Source organism: Ctenopharyngodon idella, chromosome 1 (genome assembly GCF_019924925.1).
Source record: "Ctenopharyngodon idella isolate HZGC_01 chromosome 1, HZGC01, whole genome shotgun sequence".
NCBI classification, from domain to species: Eukaryota; Metazoa; Chordata; class Actinopteri; order Cypriniformes; family Xenocyprididae; genus Ctenopharyngodon; species Ctenopharyngodon idella.
The window spans coordinates 44,375,854-44,388,284 of NC_067220.1; the positions used below are offsets into that span (position 1 = coordinate 44,375,854).

Below are 12,431 nucleotides of genomic sequence, written 5' to 3' on the forward strand. Positions count from 1 at the left end.
TGTTAATGTCTTTACAAATTGACTGTTCAACATCTTGCCATGTGCTTTCTGATGGGTTTGGGTGAATCCATTTGTATATATTTTGGAGCTGATTGGCCAAAAAGTAGTGGTAGAAATGTGGTGCTTCCAGTCCTCCTTGTGTTTTTGGTTTCTGTAGTGTAGTTAATTTAATTCTTGGGGTCTTATTTTTCCAATAGAATTTAGTGACGATTGAATCTAGTGATTTAAACCAGGTGAGGGTGGGTAGTGCTGTCATTGTAAATAAATAGTTTAATTTAGGGAGTATAGTCATTTTAATTACTGATATTCTGCCCATAATGGATAGTGGTAAATTCATCCAGCGATGAAGGTCGTCATTTATTGTTTTAAGTAATGGAGTGAAGTTGAGTCCAAATAGCTCTGACAGCCTGGGGGAAACATTAATACCTAAGTATGTGATATAGTTGGTGCACAAAGGAATAGGTGGTGTCTGGGATGTCACATCCAAGCTGTTGGAATGTAATGAGAGTATGGCAGATTTACTCCAGTTGATCGAGTATTCAGAGATATTAGAGAATGAATCAATGAGTTTAATAGTTTCTTGTAATGATGATGGTGGGTCTTGTAAATATAGTAATATATCGTCAGCGTAAAGACTAATTTTGTGGTGCATGTTTAGTGTTTGAATTCCTTTAATGTAGCTGTTTTGACGGATAGCTGCTGCTAGTGGCTCAATGAAAATGGTGAATAATGAAGGGGAGAGTGGGCATCCTTGTCTAGTCCCCCGTTGCAGTGTGAAGATATGTGATGTTAGTCCATTGGTGATGACAGTGGCTGAAGGTGATGTATACAGAATTGTGATCCAATTAATGAATGACTCCCCAAAACCAAACCTCTCTAATGTGGAAAACAGGAATTTCCAATTGACCCTATCAAAAGCTTTTTCTGCATCGAGAGTAACTATGATGGTTTTGGTTTTCTGAGTTGATGAATAATGCATTAAGTTAAAAAGTCTGCGTGTGTTGTTGGATGAAAGTCTACCTTTGATGAAACCGGTTTGATCTGGATGGATTATAAATGGTGTGACTTTTTCTATTCTATGTGCTAGTGCTTTGGCTATGATTTTAATGTCTACATTGATTAGGGAAATCGGACGATAACTTGACGGTAATGTTGGGTCTTTATTTGGTTTAAGAAGGAGTGAAATTGTGGCTGTGTTCATATTATCTGGGAGTTTTGATTTTTGTTTTGATTCAGTAATCATACGGATGAAGAGTGGTGATAAAATGGACCAAAAGTGTTTGTAGAACTCAGCAGGGAATCCGTCGGGGCCTGGTGCTTTATTGTTTGGCATGAGTTTGAGGGCATTAAAAAGTTCATGTTCTGATAAGGGAGAATCCAGAGTATTTATTTGATGTTTACTGAGTTGAGGTAAGTTGATACTGTTGAGAAATGAGTCAATGTCTTTCTGATCTGGGTCTTTATTGGAGGAATATAATTTACTGTAAAAATTTTGAAAGATTTGATTTATTTCTTCTGGTGAGTTGGTGGATTTCCCTGCTGTGTCTGTAATCAGTGGTATTGTAGCTTTTTCCTTATTTTGTTTGATTTGATTTGCCAAATATTTACTAGATTTGTTACTATGATGAAAGTTTTCTTGTCTTAGCCTATGAATTAGGAATTGTGTATGTTTATTGATTAATTCATTCAATTTGAGTTTATATTTTCTTAATGAATCCTGTGTTTCTTCTGTTGGGTTATTTATGTTAATGTCTTCTAGTTGTTTAATTTTTTGTTCCAATTCTACTTGTTGATCCTTTTCTTTCCTTTTTTTGTAAACGGAGAATGAAATTATTTTTCCTCTTAGTACGGCTTTCCCTGTTTCCCACAGAAGAGATGGAGATGTTTCCGGGGAGTCATTCATCTCTAGAAAGCATGCCCACTCTCTTTTGAAATAACTGTCAAAATCATGGTCTTTCAGAAGAGATGTGTTAAATCGCCATCTGGTAGTGGGTTTATGTTGACTAGTTGTGTTCCATTTTAATGTTACCGGGGCATGATCACTAATGAGTATTGGATGGATCTTCGATTCAGAAATATTTGATATGATAGAATTACTGGTGAGAAAGAAGTCAATGCGGGAATATGAGTGGTGTACTGGTGAGAAAAATGAGTATTCTTTACTGTTAGGATGCTGTAGACGCCAATCACATTTTCTGAACGAGGAGTTTAGTTTTATTTTCTGTGTAGCTCAACATTTTTGAGTAAACCCTTATACTTAAATTATTATTTTTTAAGTTTACTGAGCGACATAAAGTGACATTACCCATGTCATGTCGTTGCCGACATTACCGACGTTATCAGAAGACTCCATTCAACATGAGTTGCAGCAGATCTCAAGTTACGTCACACTGTGTAAGGAGAATAAATGTTGAAATTGAGTGTTATTTTGTGTGTTTTTGCACAAGATTGATACAGGGGAAGATGTGTTATTGTTTAATGTTCTGTTATTTTGGTATTTAAAGGTGTTTCTGTGATGTTGAAGTTTTGTAGGGTTACCGTTGTGGTGAAGAGTAGTGCCTGTGGTTAGGAGGATAATAGGCTGTGAAATGTTCATGTTCAAGTAAATATAGTGATAGTGTATTTGATGGTTTCATTAGTTGTATTCTGGTGTGTTGTTAAATACTTAACCTTAAATATTATGTGTTAGTTTATTCAGAACTTCAATTAAATTGTAATTAGCAAGACTGTGTTGTTCAAAATATATATATTTTTTAAGTTCTACTAAAATAATCTTTGAGTTTGTAAATGTAAACATTTTAGTTGTTTACTTAAATGTTTTGAGGTAATCTGTGTTTACAAAAATAGATTATTCTGAAATTTTCAGGTTTTTGTCACGGTCACTAGCTCTGTCACCTTCCCCAGACTACAATTCCCAGCATCCCTCCTGATCCACACCTGCATCCAGTCAGCTCATCATCTCATCACATGGATTCCCTGCACCTGCACATCCTCATCAGCACTTCCTATAAAGACTCACTTCTCCTGCACTCCCTTGTCTGTCCTCATCATTGTATAGTTGGTTGTTTTTGTTTCTGTTTCTGTTTCAGAGTGTCTTGTATTATTTTGAGTTTGTTTGATTAAAGAAGTTTGATTAAAATGCTGCACTAAGATCCTGACTATCTCCCTTTGTGCTGCAACCAGTGCCCGTGACAGAAGGACAGACCTCAACATATGGATCTTGCAGCAGCGAATACCATCCTGGTTGAGAACCGCCTGTGTGAACTGCGGCAGAATGGTAGGCCTTTGGAGAGGTATGTGGAGGTGTTTCTTGAGCTCTCCCATCAGGGTGAGCTGGCCTGATGCCTCCCTCAATGCCAGTTTTCTAATGGGACTGGATAAGAACGCTATTCGCTATAGCGAACCTGCTCGTTATTTCTCCTTAGTCAAATCGATAAATCTTGTTCTTTATCTAAACGGTTCTAATTTTGAAGTTGAAGAGGTTGAAGTAAAAAAGTATCCTCCTCATCCAGTCCCATCGGAAACAAACGAGGCCTCGCCAGCTTACCTCACGCCAGTTACCTTCACGTACCACTCCAATGGCTCTGCCCATTCCTGCTCGCCTGTGTTTCCCAGAGGACGTAAATGGGCTTCTAACAGCGCTGACCTGGGGGCCAAGGTTACAGACCCGATGTCAACATCTGTCAGATCAGCGCTGAAGTCCGCCTTCCTTCCTACTACAGCTGTTAATGCCATCCCGGTCCTCAGTCCAGTGAGCAAGATGGCCGCCGCTCCAGAGCCTCGTCGCAAGATGGCCGCCGCTCCAGAGCCTCGTCGCAAGATGGCCGCCGCTCCAGAGCCTCGTCGCAAGATGGCCGCCGCTCCAGAGCCTCGTCGCAAGATGGCCGCCGCTCCCGAGCCCTCGTCGCAAGATGGCCGCCGCTCCCGAGCCCTCGTCGCAAGATGGCCGCCGCTCCCGAGCCCTCGTCGCAAGATGGCCGCCGCCACGCCCGAGCCCTCGGTCAAGATGGCCGCCGCCACGCCCGAGCCCTCGGTCAAGATGGCCGCCGCCACGCCCGAGCCCTCGGTCAAGATGGCCGCCGCCACGCCCGAGCCCTCGGTCAAGATGGCCGCCGCCACGCCCGAGCCCTCGGTCAAGATGGCCGCCGCCACGCCCGAGCCCTCGGTCAAGATGGCCGCCGCCACGCCCGAGCCCTCGGTCAAAATGGCCCCTGCCACGGCCGAGCCCTCGGTCAAGATGGCCGCCGCCACGCCCGAGCCCTTGGTCAAGATGGCCGCCGCCACGCCCGAGCCCTCGGTCAAGATGGCCGCCGCTACGCCCGAGCCCTCGGTCAAAATGGCCTCCGCCGCGCCTGAGCTCTCAGTTAAGATGGCCGCCGCCACAGCTATGAATCTCTGCCTCATCCAGGATCCTGTCCCTAATCTCAGTTCAGTAATGATTCCAGTTCCTTACCACAGTCCTGAGACGACTCTCTCCTTCGTCCCGAGTCCAGAGGCGACTCTCTCTCCTTCGTCCCGAGTCCAGAGGCAACTCCCGTCCTTTCCCCCGAGTCCAGAAGCGACTCCCGTCTTCGTCCCAACTCCAGAAGAGACTCCCGTTCTCGTCCCGAGTCCTATGATGGTGTCAGCTCCAGACTCCGCTCCAGTCCCTGAGTCAGACCCAGTCCAAGAACACGCTCCAGTCCACGAACCCGCTCTAGTCTATGAGCCCACTCCTGTCCCTGAGCCCGCTCCAGTCCCTAAGCCCGCTCCAGATTCAGCTCCTGTCCCTGAGCCCGTTCCAGTCCTTGAACCCACTCCAGGCTCCGCTCCAGCCCACGGGCCTGCTCCAGCCCACGACCCCGCTCCAGCCCACAAGCCCGTTCAAGAGTCTCTTCTAGCCCAAACACCCAGAGTCTCACCCAAGTATTTTCTTTGGGGGGGTCTATCCGTCCCCGACCTTGGTTTGCCGAGCCTGGGGTCTGGGCCAAGGCCACGGAACCTGAGGGGCCTGACCCGCCATGGCATCCCGAAGGGCCAGCACCGCCGTGGCTTCCCAAAGGGCCTACTCCACCATGGCGCCTGGAATCCCTGACCCGCCATGGCTCCGTCCTGGAGTCTTCACATCCACCTGCACCGTCACTCTCCTGTCAAGACTCCAGGACGCCTGCCCTCCCTCCCTGGTTGTTCCATCTACGGCGCAAGGACGCGCCTACCGGGACGGGGGAGTACTGTCACGGTCACTAGCTCTGTCACCTTCCCCAGACTACAATTCCCAGCATCCCTCCTGATCCACACCTGCACCTGCACATCCTCATCAGCACTTCCTATAAAGACTCACTTCTCCTGCACTCCCAGAGAGTCCCAGAGTTTCAGAGTGTCTTGTAGTATTTTGAGTTTGTTTGATTAAAGAAGCTGCTGCGCTAAGATCCTGAATCTCCCTTTGTGCTGCAACCAGCGCCCGTGACAGTTTTACAGTGTGGTAAACAATATTTTTTAAGTACAGTGTAATAACAAATTGTTGTTTATACTGTAACTATGGTTTACTTAAATTGAGTTGATTTACTTAAATGTTTTGAGGTAATTGGTGTCTACAAAAATTGAGTACTCTGAACTTATCAGGTTTTACAGTGTATGTGTAAATTACTTCATCCCAATTATGCTTGTATAGCACTTTGGTAAGCAATTGTTGTATTTAAAAAAAAAAGTGCTCTATAAATAAATTTTGATTTGACAACCCATTGCACTTTGGAGGAGCTTTTCATTCAGAACTACAGATACAAACAGAAAGTGTTAAACTACAAACATGGCAGATGTATAGCGGTTTAGATAAAGAGGTATGAGTGACTAATAATCATTTAACCTGATTTATTGTCATCACATTTACCTTTATGATGTGATAGTATCACCGTCCCAAAGCTTCTACTCTTCTGCTACAAACTCAAAAGTATCTACTTCTTCACGAAGGAAGAAAAAAAAAAAAAAAAAAAGAGTATACGTACTTTTAGGGCGCAGTATCTAAGTAAGCAAATTTGCTACTTGCTAGTCAGTGTCAGGTGGTTTAGGGGAGGGACCTTCTCACTCATCAAAGCATTTGAATGTACAAACATCAGCCAGATCATCAATATTTTTGGCTCATTTTATCAGAAGCAGGATTGCACACCCCTGGCTTATATTAACCCTTTAAGACCGTTTGCTGGTCTCTCTTTAAGAGCCAATAAAAACTGAACCCATATAGATAGCACAAAAATTATTTTTGCATACAAAATCAGAGACTTTACTCGTTCGGATGAAGCCTCCCACATGCTCCTGTTGCGTTGTTTTCACCCTCTAATGAGTCTGAGTAATATGCGTTTACAACAAAAACAGCACAGCCGCTAACTGAATACAAATATGTAGATTTCACATGCTCATAACTTCATGAAAAATGCACAGATCATAGAAAATGGCACATCATTATTTAAAGCAGATTCTCGATTAAAATGAACCCGAAATCATAATATGTTGCGTTGATCACACGATATTACTCACGGAATGATGTAACATACTTGGCTAAAAACATGTCTCTCATCTTTCCAGTATGCAGTGTGTATCCAATGTTCCCTGAACCATCCATGTTCGTTTTCCAACGTGGAATAACACAAAATAGATATCATTAGAAACTCAGGTTTTTAATGCATCTAATCATTTTGAAAATCTCCTAACGAGTGCTGAGAAGTGCCACTAAACCGGAGTTTACCGCCCGTGGGCGCCATCTGGCTGCGAAAAAAATGAATAACACTTTATTCAACTATACTTTATGCTATCACCACACAATTTGAACCAGATGCAGCTCACATATAGGAGAGCATCACCAAAAAAGAATTTTTCTCTGATCTTATTGCCTTCCTGAGATATTCTATGTCAAATAAAAAAATGAAAAATTATAAAAAAAAAAAAAAAAAAAAAAAAAAAAATTATAGATATTTTTTTGTATTTTATCAGCAGTTTCTCAGCATGAAAATGTCCAAATGTAATGTAATTTATATTTTCTAAAAATTTAAAAAGTGTTCTATCAAATGATACCTACCTCTTGACTCTCCTTGCTACAGTTTTGGAGTTATGAGTCTTTACTTTTGTGTATGTCACTCAGAAAAAAAAAAAAAAAAAAAAAAAAAAACTCTAAAAAAGCCTTCAGGTTCTTAAAGGGTTAATGTAACAACATTAACACAATTCAGGACCAGTGTCCTGCAGTTTAGCAATAAATGAATCTGCACAGCTGGTTGTCTGCAGGCAGATGTGTGAGTCATTCAATACAATGGAAAACGTAATGTGCAAAACATTATTTTATCTTCACAACAATGTCTGCAACCAAACTTGATTGTAGAGAGATACCACTTAAACACATTGGGGAATGCTCATGCTCACCCAAAACACACAAACACCCCCACCTCCACCCCAAAGTCATCCATAGAATTGAATGGGAGATTATTATATTTTTTGTAAAAAAAAAAAAAAAAAAAACACTGTGTTCAGGTTTGACTGTTTTGTGACAACTGCAAACAATAAAGTGATACAAAGATATATTTTTATTGTTATAATAATGATTTTATAATGTCTAAACACAAATCTAAATGAAAAATGGTAAAAAGATATACCTATGTGGAAACGGCAAATGAGCCCGTGAGTGATGTTCTGTAGTCATCGAATCCTTAGGCTGTCCTTAAAGGATTAGTTCACTTCAGAATTCAAATTTCCTGATAATTTACTCACCCCCATGTCATCCAAGATGTTCATGTCTTTCTTTCTTCATTCGAAAAGAAATTAAGACATTCCAGGATTATTCTCCATATAGTGGACTTCACTGGGGTTCAACAGGTTTCAGTGCAGCTTCAAAGAGCTCTACATGATCCCAGACGAGGAATAAGTGTCTTATCTAGAGAAACCATTGGTCATTTTCTGAAAATAAAATAAAAATTTACATACCTTTAAACCACAAATGCTAATCTTGCACTGCTCACATTATTATTATTACTATTATTTTCAATAAAACAGCACTAAGGCTTCCTGGAGGCTAAGTAAGGGCTGCCTGCGCAGGGCCAGTGCTAAAGGGCCAACATTTTGCCAATGAGCAAATTTTCAGGGGCCCTGTGCTGGCAGTGGGCTTGTAAACGGCCAGTGCAGGCTTGTTTGCAGGGCTGTTTCTGTGTGTTTATTTCTGCAGTATCCTCCATCAAAGTTCATGGAGTAATTGAGACTGTTTATCACTCAATTGATTCTGAGAAGATTCATTTATAAGATTTCCTGTCACTGTTTTCAAGTAGTAAAAAGTATTATCATGTTTTCATGGTTCATTGTAACTGATAAAACAACATTTTCATCTTGATGAATTCTGTGTTTCAGGGGTTTCTAGTGCTGGTTGGGGTGTGAGTTACAGGCCTTCACACATCTGTGCACTAAAGGACTCATCAGTGACAATGAGATGCACTTATACATACCCTACTGGATATTGGATCATGAAAGTGTTCTGGACAAAAACATTGGAAAAATACAATGGAGAGTTTCCAGATCTGTCTGAGGACCCTGAATACAGTCAGAGGCTTCAGTATCTGGGAGATAAACAGCGTAAATGCACCATCAGACTGAGTCATGTGACACTGAAGGATTCACACAAGTACTATTTCAGATTCACCACTGATAAACCTGATGGAAGATATATTGGTGATCCAGGAGTGACTCTTACTGTCACAGGTGACTTTCATGAGGTTTCTCTCTTCTTCTGTGCATTATGTTGAATAATAATCAGTGTATGACAGCAGCACTAGATATAATGTGTGTGTTGTGTTCAGATCTTCAGGTGAAGTCTCCTGAGAGAGTGACAGAGGGAGATTCAGTCCGTCTGACATGTAAAAGCAGCTGCACTCTGACTGACAGAGCAACATTCATCTGGTACAGAAACTCACAGCCATTAACTGAGAGAAGAGACAGAAACAATGAACTCCTGCTGCAGTCAGTCAGAAGAGAGGATGCAGGCAGATATAGCTGTGCTGTACACGGACACAATCACATCTCTCCTGCTGTTGAGCTCAATGTCATGTGTGAGTATATTTTGCCTAATTTTCTTTGAAAAGCTAGCACAGAGTGATGGGCTTTTATTTTAATATAAAACAAATAAAAAACAACAAAAAATCTCGTAGGGGGAAAAACAATTAGCAGGGCATTTACTCACCCTCATGTTGTTCCACACCCGTAAGACCTTCGTTCATCTTCGGGACAGGTTTCTGATCTCTAAGAGAAAAACATAATTACCACGTTGAAGGTCCAGAAAGGTAGTAAAAACATTGTTAAAATAGTTAACGCGACTACAGTGGTTCAACCATAATGTTATGAAGCAACGAAAATACTTTTTGTGTGCAAAAACAAAACTACTGACCAAAAAAAAAAAAATAATAATAATAATTTATTCATGCCGCAATGCACGCTGGGAACCATGAATGTGTTTTGTATGCTGGCATGAATCATGTCACCATTGTTGTGTTTCATATGCCGAATGTTGATATCTGTAGGGCTGTGACAGTGGCAATTTTTTACTACCGCGGTGGGAAATCACCAACAACCGCCGGTGTTGTGGTGGTGGGGTCCTGGGGGAGGGGTTGGTTTTTTATATATATATCACAGGTTGCGGTACTTTTGACGGACAGTAAAAAATCCATCATATTCAATTATTACCCGTCATTTTAATTTTTATATTTTAAAGATAAGACATTTAATAGCTTCTGATTTCATCCACATTTTCATTTTTATTCACGAATTTACAGGATAAGTAAATAGGCCTAGGCTATGCATTTATTTATACTTTGAAAAGAAAGTTGAATAAAGACTGCGTCACTTTCCGGTTTTCATCTTGAACACTTGTCACGGATCGTGAGTGAATGCGATCATCCTTTCCTCTTTACAGAACGAAATAAACATGAATGAAAATCAGAAAAAATGTTGAAAGACACAGTAGCTTACCGAAATCGTCAGTTCAGTTAGTGTTGCAAACAATGTCACGCAACATTATACCTCAGAAAAGCCATTCGTTGACCAAAAAGTTGATAGTCAGCAAGAAAAAAAACGAACTATTTATAACAAAACGAACTGGATTAGAAACTTAATTATGTAAGTATAAGTATTATAACCTTATTATTATAAAATGGACTTAAACTGGGTGCTTGCCTGTGTGTAATGAAACACATTGTTTTATTCTGGAGATTGAACTCGCGCTCTGCAGACACACTGGAGCGCACTCACCACCAACTGGACAGGGGTGGGACATCAGCCTCAGTAATCTGTCAAAATGACGGACGGGCTTCAGATTTTTTCCGTCACTGCTAAAAGAAAAAACAAAACAAAATTCGGTTAACGCGACCTCTGAGATATATATATATATATATATATATATATATATGTCACACTACCGCCGGTGACACTCCACCACCGCGGTTGCGCGGTTGTCATGCCGACCGTCACAGCCCTAGATGTCTGTGAGTGTATAAATGACTCAAAACATGTTTTAAACAGAAAATTAACAATGAAAGTGTTATTTATACACTCACATCAACATTCAGCATCTGAAACACAACGTTGTTACAAATGATGTTTTTCACAGTGGTTGAGGTTTATACTTTTCAGTAATGCTTGATTTTCTTAAGTCAGAAATTACAGAAACGTTTTAAATGATTTTGAAAGTATTTTAAACCACTTTAACGCAGTTATTTGTTTGTTATTAAAACAGACATGTTGATTTGCTTTATCAGTGCAGAAATGTTTTCTGAAAACATGTGCAATTGCTGATAAAAAATAAAAAAAAAAAACTTACCAAAAGTCAAGGGTCAAGAGCTCAACTAAGGCAAACACTGATCTCCATGATGGTGACCTCAAACTAAACATTTTCAATAAGACATCAACATCTAAACCTCTGTTAATTCTCAATAAAAACTTCTGTAAACGTGTGACAGAAATAAAGTCAGTCTGGTTAGTAATAAGTGAAGCTGGTAATGCTGTTTGTGGAGTTGTTTAATCAGATCTTCAGAGATTTAATCTCTTTTATCTTCAGTTCATCTAAGGCTTGTAATTTGTGTTCTTATTTGTCTTTCTTTCAGTGTTTGTTCACAGCAGGTGTTTGAATGATTGAAAGAATGTTTCAAGAACATCATACTAACCTTTAAATAACATTCTACTAACATTAAGGAAACTGAACATTTTTATGTTCTTGGAATGTTACAAATCAATGTTCCTAGAATGTTGAATTTTAAATCAAAATTAAGTTGAAAGAACGTTTGAGGAACATTATACCTTATAAAAAACATTCCTCTAACGTCAAGAAAACTGGACATTTTTTTACGTTCCCAGAACCAACCCTGAATATTTAGAGAACGTTCACATAACAAGATTCTGTTAGCTGGGTTATTATACACTGTTGAGCCAAAACATTATGACCAGTCAGAGGTGAAGCAAATATTGTTGATCATCTCCTAACAAGGATGTATTAAGGACTTGTGTTGATTAGATGGCAAGCAAAAATAAGTTCTCGTAATCAATGTGTTGAATGCTGGAGAAATGGGCAAGAATAAAGATCTCAGCGACTTTGACAAGGGCCAAACTGTTATGGAAAGGATACGTTTAGGGGTCTTACAGAGTCATTGCCTCTGCTGTTGAGTGGATAAATGAATAAATACTGAATTAATAAATACTACCATATGGAACCTGGTCATATTTATTTAAAATATTAAAATATTTCTCCTGTAGATCCTCCAGTGAATCATGTGATTTCCATCAGTCCATCTGGTGAAATAGTGGAGGGAGATTCAGTGACTCTGAGCTGCAGCAGTGATTCAAACCCTCCTGCAGAAATCAACTGGTTTAAAGGAAGAACATTTGTAGGATCTGGAAGAATCTTCAACATCTCAAAGATCAGCTTTGATGACAGCAAAAAATATAAGTGCAAGTCCATCAATGAACTTGGAGAGAAATATTCTGATGCTGTGACTTTAAACGTCATGTGTGAGTTTATTGTAAAACAGAAGATATAGAATATTTCAGCATGTCTATTATGATTTTCCTCAAATATTATCAGCACAGAAATGTCTTATGATCCTTATCACAATAAGTTTGGTGATTGTTATTAGACCCTCCCAGGAGCGTCTCAGTGTCCATCAGTCCATCTGGTGAAATAGTGTCAGGAGATTCAGTGACTCTGAACTGCAGCAGTGATTCAAACCCTCCTGCTCTGAACTTCAGCTGGTTTAAAGGAGGAACGTTTGTAGGATCTGGAAGAATCTACAACATCTCAAAGATCAGCTCTGATGACAGTGGAGAATACAAGTGCAGATCCAGAAATAAACATGGAGAGAAATACTCTGATGCTGTGACTTTAAACATCATGTGTGAGTTAATGATCATTTGCACATTTTTCACATATAAATTCACAG

General features: G+C 40.3%; 1 protein-coding gene across 1 annotated transcript in view; it reads left to right on the forward strand.

Moving 5' to 3' along the window:
* The window catches only part of LOC127515784 (B-cell receptor CD22-like), a 224,895-nt gene that overhangs the window by 161,807 nt on the left and 50,657 nt on the right, over positions 1 to 12,431 (forward strand). The window contains exon 7 of the mRNA XM_051899841.1: positions 12,331 to 12,386. Coding sequence (XP_051755801.1) covers positions 12,331 to 12,386 — 56 coding nt within the window. The remainder of the gene's footprint in view (positions 1 to 12,330; positions 12,387 to 12,431) is intronic.